This window comes from Populus alba, chromosome 18, assembly GCF_005239225.2.
Source record: "Populus alba chromosome 18, ASM523922v2, whole genome shotgun sequence".
In the NCBI taxonomy this organism is placed as follows: domain Eukaryota; kingdom Viridiplantae; phylum Streptophyta; class Magnoliopsida; order Malpighiales; family Salicaceae; genus Populus; species Populus alba.
The window spans coordinates 8,460,353-8,485,266 of record NC_133301.1 but is presented as its reverse complement, the minus strand read 5'-3'; the positions used below and the strand labels follow the sequence as shown (position 1 = coordinate 8,485,266).

Below are 24,914 nucleotides of genomic sequence, written 5' to 3'. Positions count from 1 at the left end.
TTTGTTGCTTTAGTAAGGTACTTTTTTTCTAATTAAACTCAATTATGTGATTGTTTATTTTTTATCATATATTAAAAAATAGTTTTGAAAAAAAAAACATGTTATTAAATTTTAGAAACTCTATAAGCCTATTGATGGGTATGACGAGTTTAACTTTTTTTTTATATATATATAATTTAATTTTTTATTTCATCATTTGATATTACACTGATTGAGAATTGAGTTTCTATGAGGTTATCATAGTCTTAAAAAATGCCTTAGTATTGGTTTGACGCTTAATTTTATGATCATCTATTTTTGTTATCATATAGTTAAATAAATAGTAGTTTAAAAAGAAAAAAAAAAACCAAGTTATTAATCTCAATGGAGTCAATTACCCAGTTTGTGGGTTTGACGTGTTGACCGAGTTACCCAATTCATAAGTTTAGTGGGTTTACCTATCAAACCTAACATATTTTTTTTTTTAGTTTCTGATCTTTTAATTTTTCTAATTGTTTTTTTTTATTTCACTCTTATCCAATATTGGATTGATTGAAAAATGAAATTAATGATTAATTTTTTTTCTACTTTCTACAGGGTTATCATAATCTCAAATAATTTTATTATAGGGTTGATGCTCGATTTTAAAAGCATTTAATGTTATCATAAAATTAAACAAAAATAATTTACAAAAAACAATAAAATTATTAAAACATATATTAAAGTTCATAACCCAGTTCGTAAGATGACCAAGATCGATCCAATGTGACATTAACTTAATAAATATAAAATAATTATTACTACTTTAAAAGTGGTGTCATGTTTTTACCGGTTATTCAAGTTATTTTTATATATATTAAATTAAATAATTTATTTTAGATCAATTTCTATGTGATTAATTCAAAACTTTAGCTGCATAAAGAATAAAGAGTCAGGCTGACAAATCAAACTGCTTGATTGGATTCTTTGAAGAGAATCACTCTTATTTAATTTTTAATCGTAAATCCAGTTTCTTATGCACTCCCTTCTCATTTTATTGGTGAATGGGTGAATAAGGAAAGATTAAGTGCTAGTCACGATCATTGTAAATGATGTATTTGTCAATATAATGATTCTTTGCTCTAATTTGTTACAATGGTGAGCAAAACATTTTATTGATTCTCTCTGTACGGTCATTGATTAGGATGGAATAAATACTTTGCACTTGACTTCATAGCTTGGATTCTTAACGCGTGGTATATATCTTTTGTTTCTTCTTGGAGCCTAATAATATTCCAGATCGAAAGAAAGTATTTTTAATTTTTAATTTTTTTTTGTTTAAGCTATACCTTGTTTGGATAGTGACCCTGAAAATAATGCATAAGAGAAGGAAAAAATTGTTTAAGTTAACTTGTTGGATATATGTATATAGTTAAAATTATAGTTAAAATTAAGGTTGAATAAAAAATAATTTAATATGTTTAGTTAAGAATGTTTTTTTAAATTGAAGTTATAAAATAATTAAAAATATATATAGTAATATTAATGGTTTTAATTTTAACTAAATATATATATATATATATATATTAATGGTTTTAAATTTAAATATTGTAGATTTAACTACTACTATTACATCATGAAATAAATAATACTTTGATGGGGACACCGAACCGGAAACATTATTTATGCACGCGTACGATCATAGACGATGGAGGATAGTCCAAACCATTGAGAAATTGGGCTTTAACTTATGTTTTTGGGTTTAATTTATATGGACTTTCATTTGAGTTTTATTAATTTGGCTTTATTTGTTGGGCTTGATTTAATTAATGTTGGATATTTTATTTAATGGGCCATAAGCCCAATTGCTTATTCAAGTTAGGGTTTTAGTATAAATACCCTACTTCTCTAAATGTTAAGGGACTTTTGAATGAATGAAAAAATGCAGATTTGCACATCTCCAACCCCTCTCCTCCTCTTCTTTAGCTTCTTTCTTCTTTAAAGCTTCTTTCTTTTTCTTGCTTTAATTCTTTTACTTATTGTTCCGCGTCAAATTTGGTATCAGAGCACGGCTTTTAATTGTTCTTACAATTAATCGATCTATGTGTTATGTTTACCCCTAGATTAATCTGAGAAAAAAAAAAGTCATTGTTCGCCGTGAAAAAAAAAAAAAAAAAATGTTGTTCTGATTACAAAGAAAGTGTGGACGCCGATACTGTTCATCGGTATTGTTCGAATTTACTGTTCAAAATTACTGTTCAAAATTACTGTTCATCTCATCCGCAGCTGCCAAAAAAATTTTGTCACTGTTCAACGCCGATTACAGCTTGCATCAACGCCGGTCACACCAAGATCCACGACGACAGATTCTCCTACAGAAGACCGCTCCCTACGCCATCGACAGACACCAAATCGTCTTCAGCGGCGCCTCCACAGAACCACAGCGGTTTCAGCAGCACAAATCAGAATCACAAACCACACCAGACACCACAAACCACCAGACGCCGCCACCCACAACACCCATCACAGCCAGCATCGATTCGGGTTTACAGCAGCAAAGGCAGCGCCTCAGCCGGTGTTGTCCTCTTCAGCGCCAGCGACCGCCCACAGTACCATCGTCGCGCCCCGCCATTAGCGACCGATAGAGCAGTAGAATCGACCGGCGGCGACCACGATCTGCAACAGACTGCAGTGGTCCTCGCCTTCGGCAGTCACGCGTGCGCCGCCAGCAACAACACCCAAGGAGACAGAGAAGAAGGAAACAGCAGCGTGCAAGGCAAATTAATTAACCTGCCACGTCAGCGCCACGTCACCTGCCACGTCATCACTCAAAGACAGCATCTGGCCACATAATTGACATGTCACCTGCCATGTCATCACGCCAAGGCATCAACTGTGTCAGCAGCCACGTCAGCCTCTAAATCCACATCAGCCGCCACATCAGCATAAGCAGCCATGTCACCCCAATTGCCATGTCATCTGAGGTCCATCCGCTATCGAATTCGACGATTTGAATCTTTGTCGGTAAATTACTCTACTCTTTGATTTGTTGATTTTTACTTCTTTGGTATTGCACTTAGTATTCGAAATTATCATTAATATTTCTGTTTGTGCCAAAAAAAAAAAAAAAAAAATCTCACCTAGCATTTTTATTATTAATTATGTTCATCAACCTCTTTCATTAGTGATAGCTAATATCTTGTTCTATTTGATAATTATAAGTTCTCGCTTGTGACATCGTGTTTGTTTTAATCATTTACAAAAAAAAAAAAAAAATCTAGTATTACATGCTTACAATTTATTAGTGTAATTTGTTCTTGATTAATCTCCACATTAAAAAAAAAAAGATCAAAAAAAAAAAAAAAAAAACAAATTAGCTTTATTTTTTTATTGTGATTTTACATGCAAGAACCATTTGTGATCTCAATTCCATTTATAAGTTAGTATTGCATGCATTTGTGTCACGATCATCTAGTGTCTAAGCTCAAGTTCACACTTACTGTAGACTCAACCTTTAGTGATACTCTGATGATCATTTTTAAAGGAACTGCAAACTTAGGTGATCAACATGTTTAGCAGAATTGAGCCCCAAGAGAGTTTTCGAATAAGGCACTCAAAGACCAATAAATATCACAAGAATAATCATTATGAACAAGATCACTCTGAGGGACACCAATATGACCATCATTTAGGTTACTCTAAACACGATAACTTTGATGAGCGAGTCTTGAGTCCTAACAAAATAGAAGCCCCACTTTTGACGGTCTTCATGACCCTTGGATATTTGATATGTGGATTCGTGATATGGATCAATTCTTTGAGTGGCATAATTTGTCTGATAATAAGAAAGTTAGATTTGCTAAGATGAAACTCATTGATAAAGCCAAAATTTATTGGAGAGATGTTGAAGATTGTTTAGAGATGAGAGGTAAACCTCCTATAACAGACTGGATCAAAATGAAACAAAAAACTTCAAGAGAAATACGTACCCCAGTCTTATAGGAATAAACTCTTAGACCAATGGAACAATCTAAGACAAGGAAATAAGTCTATCAATGAGTACATAAGGCAATTTAACGATTACATGATTAGATGTGCCATAAGAGAGAGTGAAGCCATGACTTTGCGTAGATTTTGTAGAGGCTTAAATGATGATCTTAGAAGAGAAGTTGTATTTCAAGGTGTATCTACCCTTGACCAAGCTTATACCTTAACTAAAAACTACAAGTTGGTCACAAAGAATCAGTGGAAAAATCGTCAGGACTCTTATAGTATCCCTATTAGGTCCCAATTCAGAATTAGTGATTCTTTGTTAGTTGCTCCACCCCACAGACCTAATCCTAGTAACTCACAACCTTACAAGAAAGATAAAGGCAAACAAGTTGTCAATGAAGTGTCTAACGTGAGTTCAAAGGTTAAGTGTATTAATTGTTTAGGTTTTGGTCACATCTCTTTAGATTGCACCTCGAAACCCTTAGTCGTCCAAAAACATAAGAATATAGGTAAAGAAGAATATTGCAGTGTTGAAGTGTATGAGCCTAATCTTGAGGATTTTAGTGACCTAGATGACGAGGATGTACAAGACGAGGGACTTAACACAATGAGCCCACATAAGCTTGATCTTGAGGTTAAGAAAGAGTCTGATATGTCTGCTTTAATGGTGGAGGGAATTTTAGAAAACTCTTTAGTGGAACCTCCTATAGAGATAAGTATGGTCTTAGAAGAGTCTCATGATATTAGTCTTCCTGAATTACCTGATTCCTCATCCCACATGCTTGGTGTCCAGCATTTTATAAGTTTAGAGCAACATGTTGAGCTTTTTGACCTCTTACCACATGCACGTGATGAGAAAGATGAAGATAATCTTGGGTTACTTGATTGTGTCCATACCGTATCTACACAGGTTTCAGACAATGCTTGTCTCATTCCACACTCTCAATCATTTAGTGTTCATAGTTACAAACCTGAGGAGCCGATAGAATACCTTCCCATATCTCCTCACGATAGGATGTCTAAGTTAGTTGAGTCGTTACCATGTAGAGTTCATAATTTGCATATTGAGATCATGAAACAAATTCAAGCAAGTAATGAACAATACAAATTTCGAGCTGACTTACTTAAATATCATGATGATGCACTTAATGTTGGAGATTATTTCATGATACAGATTAGACCTGAACGGTGTCCTTTGGAAACCGATCATAAATTGCAAGTAAGTAATGCTAGACCATTCAAAGTGTTGCAAATGATTAAATCAAATAATTATGTCATTAAATTGCCATTAAACTTTGATATTAGCTCTACTTTGAACATGAAAGACCTCAGTATTTATAAAATACAGCCTACCCCTGATGCTCCTTTTGATACCCCTACCTCATTATCCATATTTTTGGCACAAAAGGAACATATTAATGCTACTTTGAATGCACAAGTTGTTTTTACCAGGGATGGTGAACTTCAGCAAATCCCAGTATATGGACTCGACAACCAGATTCAGACTATACTTGGATTATCAGAAGAACATCACAACAGCTTGATCCTTGTCATTGAGAGCATTATCGGAGCTGTCTTGACCTATACTCGACGGGGTCGAGTTCTTCCAACCCCGGGAGAATTGATGGGGACACCGAACCGGAAACATTATTTATGCACGCGTACGATCATAGACGATGGAGGATAGTCCAAACCATTGAGAAATTGGGCTTTAACTTATGTTTTTGGGTTTAATTTATATGGACTTTCATTTGAGTTTTATTAATTTGGCTTTATTTGTTGGGCTTGATTTAATTAATGTTGGATATTTTATTTAATGGGCCATAAGCCCAATTGCTTATTCAAGTTAGGGTTTTAGTATAAATACCCTACTTCTCTAAATGTTAAGGGACTTTTGAATGAATGAAAAAATGCAGATTTGCACATCTCCAACCCCTCTCCTCCTCTTCTTTAGCTTCTTTCTTCTTTAAAGCTTCTTTCTTTTTCTTGCTTTAATTCTTTTACTTATTGTTCCGCGTCATACTTTATATAAATCATTTTTTATTGTTCCATTAAACTATCTATAATTTCATTACATACAAAATTCATCCGATAAGAACTACAGTTTTCATGATTTTTTGAGCGTGTAATAAAATTAGGTAAAATATTATCAGAAATAAAATTGAGATTACAGTGCAAGTAAATTTAATTTACTCTACGCGGGTTTTTGAGAAAAAAAATATTGTTCACATGACCAATACGAGTGAATTTAATTCACTCTAAACTAGTTTTTTAAAAAAATTTATTGTTTACGTGAACATGAACAATATAAATAAAAAAAAGCAGTGAATTTTTTTAAAAAACAAATATTATTCACTTCAAAAAAAAAATCAACAATGCAGGAGAAGAAAAGCAGCCGACTCTCCACAAAAAGCACCTCCAGCGTGCTTTGTCTTGCCCTCTGTTATAAACACATATTTCAATGGTATTTTTCATTATTAAATATATTGCGCAGACACAATCTTCTAAACAAACGAAGTCATATATATTTTTGCAAGATATATATGAAAAACTTGACTATGTTCGAGGCTACCATTGAGCCTAAAGATTTCAAGAAATTTCACTTGGTTTCATAACCGATAAATACCTGCCATGTCATGGTCATGATTTTTTCTATTTACAAACGACAATTTGTTTTGTGCTGTCTATTAACCACAAATTATTTTTGTGCAAGTGGTTGATTTATTGGTTGATGAAAAGTTGTTGCAAGTGGTTGATTCTTTGATATTTTTAAAAAATCAAAGTGAAGGAAGCAAATTTAGACCATTTATTTTAGTTTTAGAACTCGTTATTTGAGTCGGATGCTTTTAAAAAATAATAATAAATATGCAACATTTTCAAATACATTTTTTTCAACAAAAATACTAGCTATAAATTAAAAAGAGAGAGAGAGAGAGAGAGAGAGCTAAAGCATGTATTTAACTAAATAAATGAAGAATCATTTGTGCCAATAAATACAAAAAAAAAAGTGTTAATGCATTTATTCAACTCATATAGGTGCTGTGCAAGTAATTTTCTTTAATGCAAAAGAATTAATATGTAAGTATTATTAACATGTTTTTTAATAGCAAGTAAAAAAATAATGGTGAATTAAAAAGTCCATACTTATAATATAATATAATAAATATTATATGCGTCAATAAAGACATGTAAGATCTTAAGATTATTTTTAACATTGTAGAAAAATAAGACAATGTTGCCATTGCTACATTGACGCACCATTTCCTTAGTCTTTATATAATATTTTTTCAAAAAAATATAAAGAAAAAAAAAAAGAAAAATTACAAAAAATGAAGATAAGAATAAAAAGAAGGGTATAAATAGGCCAAGTGTAGGGTGATAAATATTTTAAGTCTAAAAAGTTTAAAATAATATTTTTTTTTCCAAAAAAAAGTGTAAAGAAAAAAAATAATAAAAATATTACAAAAACTGAAGATATGAAAAATTAAATTGTGATAAATAAGCTAAGTGTAAAATGATGAAAATATCAAGTATACAGAGAAAACAAATATAAAAAAAAACTAAAAGTTGCAGTTTTGCCGTCAGCATAGTAAAACAATTGGAGAAAATTTCAATTGTGCCATTTCTCAAACCAATTGTTTTATCCTTTTTTTTTTTTTTGTCTTATCTAGTCCCCACCACTAAATAAGCTGACTTTGTTTTATTATATGGAATTAACAAGAGGCAACGACAACAAACATATCTATATACCATTCTTTATCCAAAAGCAAAAAAGATGAAGTTTAATTTCTAGCTAATTAAACATGAAAGGATGGAATAAGATTAAAAAAAAAAAAAGAGATAAAACAATTGGTGTGAGCCAACCCTATTGGTGTGAGCCAACCCGAATGAGCATGGTAGATAAAAAATTTGAATATTAAAAAGTGAGCTAGTCCATATTAGTCTGACAAATCCACATCGTAGGACATGATGTTAGGATAATTTAATAATTTATTTTTTTTGAAGAAAACCACGAAGTTATTTTTTAAAATGTCAAATTATGATATCATACAATAAAATAAGACAAAAAAAAAGATATCATCCTTAGTTAAGTTTTTAAAACTATAACTTGGATCATCAAATCAGAAGCATTACACATGAAAAAATCATGAACCCCAATCTCTAGAAAATGAAACATTAAAGGATAAAATAAAAAATTACATAAAAATCCAAAATAAAAAAAAAATAGCAATTAAAAGAATGAGGGTTAAAATCAAAATAAAAAATAAATTAAAGAGAAACAACAAATTTTTACTTTGAGAGTTAAATTGAAAAGAAGAAAAACATTAACAAAAAGAAAAAAATTAAAAAAAAATTAAAATTAAAAAAAATAAGGCATGACACTACTAGGCCTAGTAAGTGAGACTAAGCGCCTGAACTAATAAGAAAAGGCCCATGCGTGGGCTTACATGATCAGACCCACACAAGCAGGCCTTTAATTAATTTATTTTTTAAAATAATTAGTTATATGACATGTCATCCACCTCAATTGTTTGAAAGAAAAAAAGCAACGCATTTTCTGAAGCTCCTCCTAATTCGACAATTAGTTGGCCGGAAAAACAACGCTACTTTTTTTTGCCCCTCAAAACTCATTCTTAACCCATATTTGACTTAAAACACCTGGGAAACATCCTCAGAACCTTGTTAAATCAATCTATAGCCCTTAAGACACCAAAATCAGCCTCAAACCTGGAACCAACCTGAAACCAAAAATCTTCTCAAGCCCAAATATGTTTTCAAAGTAAAACAAAATTGAATTTTTTACACTAAAGTAGACCATTTTGGTGGTAAAAATCATCACCAACAATAACTTTCTCTCTCTACACTCGAATCTGGTGACCCCCCTCTCTCCTCTACCAAAAAGGATTGAAAAAGGAGGAAAATAAAGTTTTGTACCAGAATTGAATTTTTGACAATTAGAGAAACTGATTATCTAATAGATAAAAAGGATGGGGAAGGGGCTACAATGAACTTTGCAAACCAATTTAAAGACACCATCTATTTTACCTATTTTTTTCACTTCAGTCCCTTATCTTTCATTTCAATCATCCCTAATAAAACATACGTACTTGAGTTCTAATTTGGGTTGAAAATGGCTCAATCGTGCAAAATAAAAGTTTGAGAATCAAATTAAAAATTTTCAAAAAATAATTATTGAAATCCATAGTGATATATGAGAGGATGAATAATAAAGAAATGCTACAATAAAATCTCTCTCTTTTAGTTTATACTATAATTTATTGCTAAAAGAAACTAAACATGATCTTTAAAGTTGCCTATTTGGTATGAATTATTGGTCTTTGAAATGATGGTGGAAGCCACATAAAGAAAAAAAACATATACACTTTTCTTTTAGTCAAATAATAGAGGCATTTTGATAGCCTAAATAAATATTTTTCAAGTGGCCATAAATCATTAGGTCAAATTACAAGACTTTTCATAGGTAAGACCAAATTTGGCACTTCAATAAAGAATATGTACTAAATAAACATAAAGATAAGTCAAAGATTAAATAAATTATGCAATAATTAAATGACATCCAATAACAAAAATGGACTTGTGCACAACTCTTAGCTAGGTCAATTTTCTTAAAAGAAAAATAACTATTCTAGTAATAAATATATTCTTGATTGATCTAGTTTATTTTTCAAGATTTATTAATCATTAAGTTAATAGTTACTTAAAAACAAGAATCACTCGTGTTTTAATTTCTTACTTTACCCTGTGACACAAATTTTAATTCAAGTTTTTTTTTCAAGATCTATGCTTTTATCTTTCTTTACAACTTCATGCTTTATTTTTATTTAGTAGGGTTTGACAATCCATGTGTGTGTGTTGTGTGTGTTTATGATTTGTACACACGCACAAAAGGAAGTTTAGTCACTTTAGGTTTTCTATTTTAGGTTTTGTAAGATCCAAGCTAAATAGATCCAAGCTTAGTGCTTTAGACTTGATGCACAATTGAGTGCATATGCACATAGGCTACCCAAACCGAATTTTTTCTTCATGTTTTCTTATTCTTTTTATCTTTTCCTTTTTTTTTTTTTTTTTTTTTCTTTTTCTTTATTTTTCTTGGGGCAAAAATTGAATGATGATGGATGTCTTCTTTACAATGCTTATGTGATAAAGATGTAGGGAGACAAGTACACCTATATTTTAGCTTAATAAGCTTATAAATAATATTTTAAAAGATGGTTATCTTGATATAGTGACCATATGTTCTTACTTGGAAAGAATAATCATTTGACATGATGATCACATATTGATTTTCTTAGCTTGATAATCACGTGTGGTGTTTCGTTTGACATTTTATTGTTGTCATAAAATTTAGGTATCATATTATAATAGAGCTTGATCATGTATATATGTTGTAGTAAGGTTTATACCATACAATATTTTATGGAACAGGACTTGTATCATCTTGAATGAATAAGGATTGATCATGTGATCCTGATATGATAAGACTTGGCCATATGAACCTGATAGAACAAGGTTTTGTTATGTGAACCTACTTATGTAAAGCTTATACCATGTGAAAATGATGAGACAAAACTTAGTCATATGAATTTGATAAGATAAGGCTTAGCCATATAATCCTAGTAAATAAGGCTTATATGACTAAGGTTTGGTCATGTGAACCCAATGAACATGACTTATTTATGTGAACCTCACGTGATAAGGCCCATACCATACTAATTAAATAGGTTTTGGTTATGTCAAAGGGTGATTACTTAGGATACTAAAAGAAAGGCTTATTCATCTTGATAGGGTGTACTAAAAGAAAAACAATAATCTCAATAGGGTGATCACATGAAAATTAAAGGAAAGTCTGGTCTACTTAACATGATGACCATCGAGAGAACTAAAAGGAAAATCGATCATCATAACAAGGTGACCACTAATAAAAAAAAAAGTATAATGAAAATAGAATTAGCCTACTTATGGTTGGACTAACCCAAAACGATCTTGACAAGGAATGAGTATATTAAAGGATGGGCAAGCTCTATATAAATTGAAAATAAGGCTTATTTTTTGGGGGTTCAAACTTGTGGTGATTTTTTTAAATAAAGTCCATTTATTGGCGATCATTCTAATAATGATTTTAGAAATAAAGCTAATTGATGGATGATCATGTCCGTGGTGATTTAAAAGTTTGTTTTATTAACATGTGGCCTTATATATGCCGATTTAAAAAATGTATCTTATTAAAGGATGACCATGCCTATATTGATTTTTACTATGAGGCCCACTGACAGGTGATCAAGTCTATAATAGTTTTGAATATAAGGCTTATTAAAGGGTGATTATACCAATTATAATTTTAGAAATAAGTCTTATTAATGGGTGGTTGAGCCCATAGTGATTTTAAGATTGGATTTTTATAGATTTTAATAGCTCTTGATGAATCTTTATGAAATGTTAAAAGATATGCTCGTGTTAATGGTTGAATATTATTTTCTCTCGAGAACATACATGTCTGTAATAGTGATAAACTTTTGAATTTATAAGGCTAGTACCTCTTATTCCTTTAAGAGAAATATAGATCACATTTCTTTAAAATTTAACCCCTCTTTTTTTTTTATCTTTAGTTGGGTTTGTTGTTTGAATTGTTGATCATCTTTGGAATCGATCCTAGTTTACTTAATCACTCTTTAATGAGTTGCCATGGAATTCTTTTCTTTATACATGTTTATTCCATAGCCATAAAAATATGATTTATGCTCTTTATTTTATTATTTTTCCTCCATCATGGATCACAATTTACTTTTCTGAAGACCATGTCCATTAAACTATCATCACGCCTTTTTATCAACTACTGATTCTGTATTTAATTAGTCATGTGACTCAATATGTGTTGAAATCAATTTAAATTATCACTTGTGTTTAGGATGTGTCATGTTATTTGTTTTCAGACTCTGTGTTGTTATTTCCTCTTTTGTTTTACTAATATGCAATAAATCATACATCTATTATCTTTGTGTTGTCTATATACCCCCTAGATGAGCTATTATGAAAACGACCAGAAATTCTTAAGATTTAGTCTTGTTAAACTTTTTTAACGTAATTGACCATAATAAATCATTTAATCGTTAATCTTGTCTTGATTTTTGGTTTAGTTCATGTGATTAGTCTTTTAACTAATACTTTGCAAATTTAGATAAAATAATTTGAGAAACGGAAAGTGGGATAATTTAACTAAGGTGAACAACTTTCAAATTCCTCAAATAGTTCTACAAAAACGTAGCATATCAATTAATGATAATGGACTACCAATCAGGTTTTAGGTTACATGAGTATCATATAAAGCAGTTTAGTAAATCCTAGAACAAACTAAACCTCTTTTTTGTTGGAACTCAAGTATACTTTAAATAGAACTGTAACTTCTGATTATTTCTCTTTTGGTCAATCACTTTTTTTTTTTTATCAATTATGACTTCTGGTTGACTATTCAACTACTCTTAATTGATCAAAAACTCTTCCAACTCAATCAATTCCTTGGATTCATGGTCAATTTTAGCTTTTCCCCTTTATTTTTATTATGAAACGTTATTGTTTTTCTATGTTTAATGCATGCATATTTATTTTAGAATTAAGAAATTATACACACACACACGTGTGTGTATGTGTGATTGATTTTACACAAAATATAAAATAGAATACATAATAAAAATGAATCAATATAATGTGATGGGGTTTTGGATAATCACAATTATATTTCCATCTATTTTTTAAAATAAAATGAAAAATGAAAATGGTGACTAATCCAAGAAATCTCAACTTTGGTAGTGAATGGCTAGTAATAATGTTCGCCGGATGCTATGGAGCCATTTTCGAAACTTGTTTTTTTTTTATCATAATTAAAATAAATATTAAAAAAAATTCTAATGATTTGAAAAAAAAATATTTCTCATGTTAAATTTTCTTATTCTCATTTATGAATATTTTTTTAGCTTGATAGAACCATGATTTTTTTTTTTATTAATAGTATGATTATTTGAATAAAAACTTGAAGTAATTAAAATAAATATTTATAAAAACTCAAATAATTTAAATTTTGTTAGAAAAAAAAGAGTTTATTTAACCATAACTCCCCTTTCATTTTTATTTTTTTTTTAAAGTTTGGCAGAAACATGTTTATTATTATTATTATTATTAGAAGCATGGTCTTTCAAATAAAAACTTATCATGGTATATAAAGAAATTTGTATCAAGAAACAAAAAAAATAATGTTTTGATTATTGTTATATGATTGTATGAAAAATAAAGGAATAAGTAGTTCTAGAAAATAGTATAAAAATAGACGATAAAAAAACTAGAAATATATATTTTATTCTAATTGAATATTCATGTGTAATTATTTAGAAAGGTTGTTAGTTTTATGTATAATCATAATAAAAAAAATATTACAACTCAAATTTTATTTAAAATCATAAAATGATAGAATAATTTTTTAAATATATATTAATAGCATTTTATTTCAAGATATTAAAAAAATAAAAACAATAGAAGAGGAAGGACTAAAGAATCAAGCATTGGTGCGTGTAGGCCTAAAAGTCCAAACTCATGCACTTAGGCTTTGAAGCCTAAGTTATAATTTCTTTTTAAAATGTGGCGTGGTCCACATGTAATAATTTTCAATCATTGTAAGTGGTCAAAACACCAAGGTTAGAATATTTAGATCATAAAAACCAAAATTTCTTAACCCAAGAAAACATGAAAGAAACACCTTATGGACACTTAAAACTTTATTTCTAACTATAAAACATAATTTAATCAGCACAAAAACTTAGAATTAAATCAAATCAAAAGTATATTTCGAGCTCTAATCTTTTTTTTCAACATAATTGAAGGTATGAACCATCTCCATTAAGTTCGTCTATTAAAGATAAATTCATAGACACCACAATCAGAGTTATTAGTGGCTATAATTTGGCCACTTGGAGCTTTCTCTCTCCTCTATATGTTTAAGTGACTTTCTCTCTTCTTTATCAATAGTTAGGGATTAAAATGTAAAATAAATATTTATAACATAAAAGTAAAAAAAAACTACAAGGACCAACGTGTAGAATGTCATGCTATTTGAACATTAAAAATGAAAAACAGGTTTTTATGTTAACATCGGTCCATGTTCTTTTAATTTTTTTATAACTTAACCCCATAATTGTATTTGGTAATATCAATTTCTAATGTAATGTATTAACAATCTTTGCCCTATCGTATATGCAATAGCATGTAATGTGAAACAAAACTCAACACATAAACCATAAAAGCATAACTCAAAAGGACTAAAATAGAAAAAAAAAATAAAGTGCAATGACTGGAGTGAAAATAATAAAAATCTTCAATTAGATATGAACAGTAAGGTGAACAACTTAATATAAGAACATTATTTTCAAACAATATTGTGAAACTATCTTCAATAGTTAACAATCCATATTTTTCTATTATATGCTGGATAATTGACTTTAGCCATATACATTCTCGACTTGCTTTATAGATTGTAATAATTTCTTAATGATTTGATGTAGTCATTAATGTTTATTTGACGAATCTCCAAAAAATTACAGTACCTCTATAGGTAAATAAATAACTTGTTTGTGATCTTTCTTTGTGTGGATTAGAAAGATAACCTGTATCTGCATGTCCAATTAATTATGAATTTGGTTCATTATAAAATAACCCCATTTTATTTTTTCTATAGAGATAACAAGATATATATTGTAACAACAAGATTTAAATCATCAACATATATTGTAAGTCTGTAACAATAACAAATATGGATGTGGTTTTCTTAATAAAAACGAATGAGCAAATCTCATTATTCTCAAACCCTTTTTTAAGAGGTAATCATTAAAACAATTATATCATATTCGACCAGATTACTTCAACTCATATAAAGATTTTTTTAGACTAATAGAATAAACACGTTTTGGTTTATCAAAAAAGGCTTCAAGAATTTTGAATGCTTTAGGGATTTTCATATGGATATCCTTATCTAATGATCCTTACAAATATTTTGTAACTACATCCATTAAATGCATATGTAAAGTTTCTAAGACTAGTAAACCAATAAAAAATCTAAAAGTGATTGCATCCATAATTGAAGAATAAGTTTTCTCATAATCAATGTTAGGTCTTTGTGAGAGCCTTGTGTAACAAGTTGTTCTTTGTATCAAACAATTTTAATATTCTCATTTCATTTTCTAATGAAAATTCACTTATATCCAACAAATATAACATCTTTAGGTGTATGAACTACGAGGCCAAATACTTCATGTTTTGCAAGTGAGTTTAACTTTATTTGGACTGCTTCTTTCCATATTGGTCACTTATTTCTATGTTGACATTCTTCGATAGTTTGTTGTTCAATTTCATAATCACTTTTATTGGTGTCAAAAGCATCCTTAAATGCAAATATGTTATTTATGATAATTTTATTTTGATCTAAAATCTCTCTTACATAAACATAGTTTATGAAGGATCTTATTATTTCTAGGTACTTGAATCTTTTTAGGAAATATCTCTTCAAGAGGTCTCTCTTTAAGAGGATCAATATTAAGATATGATCTCAATACAATACTTATTGTTTATTTTATGGATGAGGAATCTTCGGGAGTGCAATCATCTATTTGTTGTAATTTTTGTTTTCTATAATTTTTGTCCTTAACACCAACAAGTCTTTCGCACTTCAAGTGTGGTTTAGATTTATTTGCTACTATATTGCCTTTTTTTTCTTAAGAGATTTCAATTCTAGATGGAACATTTACCGCTAGATTATGAGATTTAACCACCTTTTCATTATTGGTAAAAACTTCCGTAATTGATTTGCAGTATTTTGTAAATGAATGCACTTTTGAACTTTAAGTTCACATTAATCTGTCATGGGATCAAAATGAGATAACTTTAAGTTATTCTGAGTAATTTTTTATTGTACTTTAGACACTAACTTTTCTTTTTGTAATAATTGGAAAATATTCTCATCAAAATGGTAGTCTTCAAAACATGCCTTAAAAACATCATCAGTCAAAGGTTCAAAGAGTCTACTAATAGATAAAGAATTAAAACTAACATAAATTTTAACTCTACATTATGAACCTATTTTAGTCCTTTGTAAGGGTGTTATAGGCATATATATTACACAACCAAAAGTTCATAGATGAAATATAATTATGGTATATCAAAAACAAGTTGTAAAAGAGGATATTTATAGTAATCACTTGATATAATTCTAACCAACGATGCAGCATGTAATATGGCATGTCCCCAAACAAATGTAGGGAATTTTGATTTCATAAGTAATAGTCTAGAAATTAATTGAAGACGCTTTATAAATGATTATGCTAAACCATTTTGAGTATGTACATGAGAAACAAGATGTTCAACATCAATTCCAATAAAAGTGCAAAAAATATCAAATACTTGAGAAGTAAGCTCACCATCATTTTCCACTTGAATTTTCTTGATTGGATAATCAGAAAATTATTGTAGTCTGATCATATGTGTTATTAATCTAGCAAACACAACATTTTAACTAGAAAATAAACAAATATATGACCATTTACTTGATGTGTCAATCAATACCATAAAATATCTAAAAGGTCCGCATGTTGGATGAATAAATTCACATATATGTCATTGAATTCTTTTGAGAAAAGATGGTGATTCTATAACAACCTTTTATGGATATGGTTTGGTAATTAATTTATCTTAAGAACATACAACAAATGGATTTTTACTTGGTAAAAGAATCTTCAGGTTCTTTAAAGGATGCCCATGTAAATTTTTAATAATTTTTCGCGTCATTATTGATCTCAGATGTCCAAGTTGATCATGCCAAAGCATAAATATTTTTAGGTCAAAGCACTTCTAATGTATTTGTTTTGATAAATTTCATGATCGTATAATAAATTCCAGAAAAGAAAGCTAGTTATTTTTCAAGTACAAGCTTCTTGCCTGGAATAATGCATGAAATAATCTATCACAACATTTGTTTCAATAGGATTCATTTGTTATTTCAATATGATAACCATTAGCACATGTATCTTTAAAACTGAGTAAATTCCTTCTAGACTCATGTGAATATAATGCATATTTGATGTCTAGTTTTGTGTTATGTAGTAACAAAATATTAACTATTTTGAAGTCTTTAATCATGTCTATTAGACCTAATCTTGTAGTGACATTAGCTTTGGTTAATGTTAATTATTCAAAGTATTTCTTTTTCTTGAGAATTGTGTTCGTTGTTGCACTCTCTGTTAGATATAAATCTTCATCATGAAAAGTCATGTCTCTATTCAAAATATAATTAAAGTTTATTATTTGGTCTTTTGTGATATTGTCACCACACAATTTCAGTTATGAGATAATTTTAAAAAAAGCATAATTATACTCACTAACCAATTTAAAATCTTGCAACCCCATGTGTAACCAATTATGACGAGTTGATGAAGTATGGTAAAATTTTGATGGTCATATCTTTTCTTTAGATTTTTTTCACAAAACAAGATGATATTTTATTGTGAGATATTCATGTCATGACAAAAAAAAAAACATATTTATTTATAAGAGTTATTTTTATTCGGTGCAATTTTATTTTTTTTTACTGAAAACTCGGCAAAGTTTCCCTTGTAACAGGACCATACCAAGTTATCTACGTCTTCATTCCTGACACAATTCATATCATAATTATGGTCCAATCATCTTGAACCTCATTCCCAAACAATACATCACAAAAATAATAGACATGTATTGTCCGATAATAAAGATGCAATCAATAAAAACAAAATACATAAATAATTTTAAGGTTTACATAACTTGCAAAATTAATTGATTCTAAGAAAAAGAATAAAAACTTAGATTATGAATTTAATGCTCCCACTATTTTATTCGGGACAATTTTTTAGTTAAATACAAAATTTAGGGTAAAATCTTCTTCTTCTTCTTCTTTTGTTTTTATCATTCTAACATTTCTAATCTTATAATAAAATGCAAATACTTAATATAACACAGAAATATTTTTAAATAGGGCATTCACATTAATTACATATAACAATTTTATTCTACAAATAAAAAGGTTCATTCAGCCTCTTTTACATTATTCATTAATCCCAAAATACATGTTGATCATTATATATACACAAAACATGTCATATATTCAAACATGATCTATTCTACTACTACAAGGATCCTGAAAATAAAATTAACATTTTATCAACATAATAATCAATAAATGCAATGTATCATTTCACTACACCCATAAAAAAAAAAAATTTTTGTATATACTTTATTATGAATCATTAATATCTTACACCTTCATATTCATTCAATTCATTCCAATCTTAGCCATTTCACGGGAGTGCTACTCCCTTATTAGGGACACAAATTCATTCACCTAAATACTAGGTACTGGTTCATCCGCTCAATTACCAAGCATTAGTCACCCACCCAAATACTGGGCATTAGTTCATATGTCTAAATGTGTTCATTTGCCCAATTGCTGGGCATTAGGCCCAATTACCGCGCACTAATTCATTCGTCCAATTACCGGATATTAGTTTACCTGTCCAATTACCGAGCATTAGTTCATCCGTCTAAATGTGTTCATCCACCCAATTATTAGGCATTAGGCCCAATTACTAGGCACTAATTTATCAGTCCAATTACCGGACATTAGTTTACTTGCCCAATTATTGGGCATTAGTTCACTCGCCCATTTACCGAGCACTAGTTCAGACATTTACATCAAAATATAAATTACAAAATTTCTATTAAAATTAACACATGTTTTTTCAATTAATCTCTCTATAAAAACTCAAGATGTCGGACACCTACCTATTGGTGATGCTCGACTGGTAACTCCTTGTTGCTGTTTGGAGTCTCCAACCTCTCTTGTTTCATTTAAAAGATTACAAGATTTCAACACTTCATCATCCAATAATTTACTTAAAACTTCTCCACATAGTAAAATTTTTTATCAATACTATTTATATACCCGGAATTATTATCATTAGTTTTTTTTACATGTTCTTTAATAATTCCACAAATAATTCTTACAATGTTACATCCACCTAAAATTTTAATTCATCTCAATTATAAGGGAATCTTATATTATTTTAAAAAATTCCCAATAACTATAAGGAATTTAATTCCTTTACACCTAATTCAACACAACATTTCATTATTATTATTTTTTTTCATGGCCAAAATCACCTTTCTAAGAGGAGGATAAATTCCTTTCTACTCTAAATTTTAATATGTCATCCAAATTCATTCATCCATTTAAGATATGAAAAATTTCAAGTTACATCAATTCAACCCACCCCTCAAAATTCTTTACCCTTGCCGAAATTCAAGTAAAAATGGTGACATGATAATTCTCCAACTTTTCACTTTATTAACTTTAACCCATTTATTTTATTTTATTTTATTTTTTTTTCATGCCAATATACAATACTATAGCACAACTTCACAAAATACATCCACAATTTCTATTTATCTAAAATTTCCATAATCACATATAGTAATAACTAAGCATTAATGTATAAAATTTCACTAATCAACATAATAAGATCATATTTACTCATAACATAATAAGGGATCAAAAGCAAATCCAAGGTGGAAACCACTCTTTATCTCCCCTCCATCTTCTTTTCTCTTCTTCTTTTTCATCCTTTTTGTTTTTTACACATTAACCTAATTAATGACAAGCTCAAGCATTTATTCCCTCAACCAACATATAATTAACATAAATTCATGCATTCAAACCACCCTAACATCAAGAACCCACCTTCACATAGTACCAATTCTACTCAATCCAAGAACAAACATGAAAAACAACATAATGAATCATTATGGAGAGTTTTCTTACCCTTAAGGAATGAAGAATCAAAAGCCAAAACAAGTAGAATCAAGTTCTCCTTAACACTTCTCTTTAAACTCAATTTTTTTCCTTCTTTAAAAGCACACTTAAAATCTTTAAACTCCTTCTAGGCTCTTTAATGTATCAAACCCTCTCTTTAATTACTTAACACTCTTTCTAACTTACACTTTGTTTTTTATTTTGCAAGCAATTTCCATGAAAGATGACAAAAGCCCTCTTTTCACATTTCCTTCTCTTGACCGACTGCACACTCCATCTTTTCTCTCTCTCTTTTTTTCGTTGTTGGCAGCTTATAAAAAGGGTTGTTTTGGGTAAATTTTTAATTTGGTCCCTAAAAAAATTTTTAGACACTCATTTGTGCCATTTGTTCTTTTATCTGGAAAAAAAATCTTATCATACTCCAAAAATTATGAAACTTTAACCTAAGTTAAAATAATATTTTATAAGACTCAACACAAAATTTCAATTTAATTTGATGATTAAATTGAAAGTTATGGGCTACAATGTAAAATTATTCGGTTTGTGATTTTTCATCAAAAATTTAAATTTTCATATTTCATACTTTACAAATCATATCAATTAATTTACTCAATTCTAGAGACCATTATTTTTTAATCTCAAACACACACACACACAAAATTGGGGTTTACAATTCAATTTTTAATTCTTCATGGAAATGGTGGCAAATAAAAATCATTATTTTTGCTCGAACTTGCAAGGATATACTAATTTCTTCTTTAAGGGTGTCTCCAAGATTTACAGCTTGTAGTTGAATCTCAGCATTAAGGATCCATGATAAATAATTATTCTCAAAGATATCAAGAGTGGCAAATTCAAGTTTCATTAGATTTGATGTTATCTATCTATATATATATATATATATATATATATATATATATATATATATAAAAGAAAATAACTTATTAAATAAAATCATGAATATAAAAAAAAATATATTCTTTTAAGACTGCTATTTATTTAGTTCTTTAAAAATACTAGTTCTTCAAGAACTATATTTAATTTATTTAGTTCTTTAGGAACTTACAATACTAGTTCTTAAAAAACTTCAAATCTTGATGAATAATAAAAAAAGAAAAATTTATCAAAATAAGTCACAAAACCAAATATATTCCATAAAATATGAACACTAATGAAAAGAAAAAAATATTGAAATTATATAAACCGTGTAACATAGACTTTTATATATATCAAGATTTCAATATAAATTAATTAGAGTGATCATGCTGATAATGTGTTAAAAAAAAAAAAACAAGTAAGAATATATATATCTAGAAAAAAAAATTTTTAGAAAAAATTAATAAATTTTTCAATACTAAGAATACAAAAAAAATAATAAAAATATTAAAATACATCAGAAAATTCATATGTACTGAAAACCCTAAATTATAACTGATATTCATATATAATTACAGATTTTATTACATAATAATAATAATAATAATAATAATAAGTGGGACCGACAAAAGAAAATGACCTGAAACGCCGTGAAGAAACAGGCCAGCCATACAGCTCCCCTCGCCTCTCCTACACAAGAACTTCACGCTTCAGGGAAATAAAAAATAAAATAAAAAAAAATTCCCCAAAACAAAACCTGCCCCTCTCTCTCTCTCACTCTCTCTCTCTCTCTGTATTCTCTCGTCAACGTGTCCATCATCAAAAGCCCTAATATCTGAATTCGATCTTCCTCGATTCGATTTTCACAGGTCTGTTTCTATCATTATCTCTTATTGAATTGAGTTTGTTGTCGATCGATCGGTCTTGATTCTTGGAATTGGGGCTTGATTTGACATTCTAACGTTGAATTTTGTGTTTGCAATATAGTAGATCGCGAGGCAGACGGGCAGGCAGGGTTCTTAAACCTAACACAATCCACCATGTTTAACCGCTTATTCGGAAAACCTAAGCAGGACACCAATGCCCTTACTTCGTTAGACAAATTAAACGAGGTTATTTCCCTTTATTTATGTTCTTTTTTCCCCGTAGTTTGATAGATTTCATTTAAAAAAAAAAAATTAATTATTATTGTGTACATGTTTTTATTATTATTAGATTGTTATTGTTTATGATTGATTCAACCAGGTTTAATATTTATGTGTTGATTGGATTTTTTATTTGTACTGTAAAAATATTCCTTTTTTTTTTTTTTCAACTAAGCTGTCAATTATCTATATAGACACTTGAAATGCTCGAGAAAAAGGAGAAGGTTCTAGTTAAAAAGGCAGCGGCCGAAGTTGAAAAGGCTAAGGAATACACTAGAGGGAAGAACAAAAGGGGTATGATAATGCTACATCATAGTAACCATTTATGGTTGGTTTGATCGTTTCCTTTAATTATTATTTTTTTCCTTTGTGTTATCCATATGCAAGTCTACTTGGTGGGCTACCGAAAATTGGCAGATATATGCTGCTGTTTTATATCTTTGCATTTTTATTGCTAAATAGATACTTCATCTGCATTTTTTATCTGTCATTGTCCCCTCTGTGTTTTTGCACGGAACATCAAGAGACTTTCAGTTATCCAACTCTAGATTTCATATCTTCATTGATTTTCATGTTTCTGATATTCACTTTGGACATTGATATTTCTTTTAATTGTACTACTTAGATAATATTGTCTAGGAAAAAAAATCCTTTATTGAAATTCGTAACTCTACTTAGCAGTATTAGACTTTGACGTGCTTCTATGTTTTAGCATCGTGGATTGTTGAAGCTGTGACTATGGATGTGGAGTATCATCTTGATACTGTAATTAAGTGAAGAACCATTGTTAATGATTTCCCTGTACAGACATCGATTACATGAATATATATATATCTTAAAAACAAATCCTTGTGCAGCATTATTTACAGAATTTGGGTTCTTTTCAGTCAAATACTGATTGATGATGCTTTTTTCCAGCTGCAATTCAATGTTTGAAGAGGAAGAGGCTGTATGAGCAGCAAATAGAACAACTTGGAAACTTTCAATTACGTATTCATGATCAGGTCAGCTGGTGTTCTTACTATTGCTTTTGTTTTCAACTGTATCTTAATAAATCTGTTTAGGTTGAATGGTAGAGCCTTAAATTTTGTGCTCTGGATGTCAATTTTACAGATGATAATGCTAGAAGGTGCAAAAGCTACTACTGAAACTGTAGATGCATTAAGAACTGGTGCATCTGCTATGAAGGCAATGCAGAAAGCAACGTATGTACCAATTATATCAGTTAAACTTATTAGTGGAATCTTCACTCATGGTTTGCTTATTGTCTTTGGTTGCAATATTTTCACTTTCCTGGTTGCTGTGCCCAAATTGTAAATTTATAATGCTTGTTTCACCCTGAAAATATTTACGATTCTCGGTCTATTGTCCAATTTAAGTGTTTCTTTTTTAATGACTGTTAACAGGAAACACCATCTTTATTTGGCTTCAACTTGGTGTGCCATTCCATTTTATTTGCAGTTGTGATATCTGATTAATGAAGATGTACGGTACATGTGATTAATATATGTGAAAATGATGGATTATAGGAATATTGATGATGTGGACAAGACAATGGATGAGATCAATGAGCAGACAGAGAACATGAAACAGATTCAAGAAGCATTATCAACCCCCATTGGTTCTGCAGCTGATTTTGATGAGGTCAGTGTCTTACAAGGAAAATTTTAATTCTCTCAATTTTAAACCCTGTTATGAGAGCATATCTCTCCAAATTGCACACAAGTTTTCATCTGGCAGAGCATCTAAATAGTTGGACCTTTTCAGGATGAATTGGAGGCAGAACTTGAAGAACTGGAGGGAGCGGAATTGGAAGAACAGCTTCTTCAGCCAGCAACAACAGCTCCAGCAGCTCCAGTGCACGTCCCAGCTGGCAAGAAACCAGCTCCTCAAAAACGCACCGCAGAGGAAGAAGAACTTGCTGACTTGCAAGCTGAGATGGCACTCTGAGCAGGTTTACTTTTTGTTTGCTCGTAAAATGTGATTTGATCCTTCTTTTTAGACATTATACACTACCTGGTAGTTGATGGCTAAACCATAAAGAAAAAGTAGACTGCAATTGGATGCACTGAACAACACATGAATGCAGTTGAATATTGCTGCAGTGTGAGCAAGTACTTTTGTAGAGTTGATTTTCGTAGTTGGCTGTTGCAGGTACCATGTTCCAGAACAAAGAGATTATTTATAGAGTGTCCATGCTGTATTATGGAGTTTCTGCTGCTGCTACTCCCACACATCCAGTGTGCATCGAGGAGTGAATAGACAATGTATATAAAAGATTGCGTAAACTGAATCTAGTTCCCCTTAAAATTTGTATCCTGCCGTTTGAAGCTTTTTTATTGTGTTTGGGATCACTTTTACTCTTTAACATTTCTTTCTCAGCAAGGGGATTCTTTGACTAATTTTCTCTTATTATGTGTCACCAACTTGGTTACCTTTAATTATCGTTTAAAATATAGTGAATAAATGCATATTGTGTCCTTTTGGGTAGTGTTTGGTATGTTGGATAATACTGGTTGGACCGGATAGAACTGGACAAATAATTGTCTAGACCTGTGTTTGGTGTGTCTTGACATGTGTTTGGTGTGCTTTGGATTGAACTAAATAATTTATCTTATTTTTTTGTTTAGCACTAGACAAGACTTAGTTGACTTGAGGTTTGGACCGGTTCGATTTAAGAAATAATAGAGAAATAATAGAGGATGGATTGATCCGATTTAACCCAGTCAAAAACTAAAGTCAATCCGTGACTCGATCAATCTAAAGATAATACAGAGGTATAAATTTTGACAAGGCTTCTTTGATGTTTTTTTTTTTTTTTAAATTGGATCGACCTGAGTTGATTATCTTGATGCAAGACTTGGGTCTTGTTTCAAGTCGATTTCTTAGTTAAATTTTAAAATTATAATAATAATTATTTATATTTTTACGTTAATTTGGGTTAATGGTCAAACTCAATCCATTACTAGAGTCGTGCCTTGAGTTAAGTAAAGTTTTAAAAGTATAGTAACTATATTTTTATGTTGACTCAAGTCAATGGTCAA

General features: G+C 29.8%; 1 protein-coding gene across 2 annotated transcripts; it reads left to right on the top strand.

Moving 5' to 3' along the window:
• The first annotated feature begins 21,408 nt into the window (after window positions 1–21,408).
• LOC118054172 (vacuolar protein sorting-associated protein 32 homolog 2) lies at window positions 21,409–24,351 on the top strand. Of its 2 annotated transcripts, none has more exons than XM_035065647.2 (8): window positions 21,409–21,594; window positions 21,716–21,837; window positions 22,065–22,164; window positions 22,789–22,874; window positions 22,984–23,075; window positions 23,400–23,514; window positions 23,638–23,824; window positions 24,025–24,351. In XM_035065647.2, exons 2-7 carry the CDS (start codon window positions 21,766–21,768, stop codon window positions 23,818–23,820), a joined length of 648 nt encoding a protein of 215 aa, XP_034921538.1. In that variant the 5' UTR covers window positions 21,409–21,594; window positions 21,716–21,765; the 3' UTR covers window positions 23,821–23,824; window positions 24,025–24,351. The 2 variants fall into 2 exon arrangements, with proteins under 2 accessions (XP_034921538.1, XP_034921536.1); XM_035065645.2 differs by having other exon boundaries at window positions 21,713–21,837.
• Window positions 24,352–24,914: the final 563 nt, after the last annotated feature.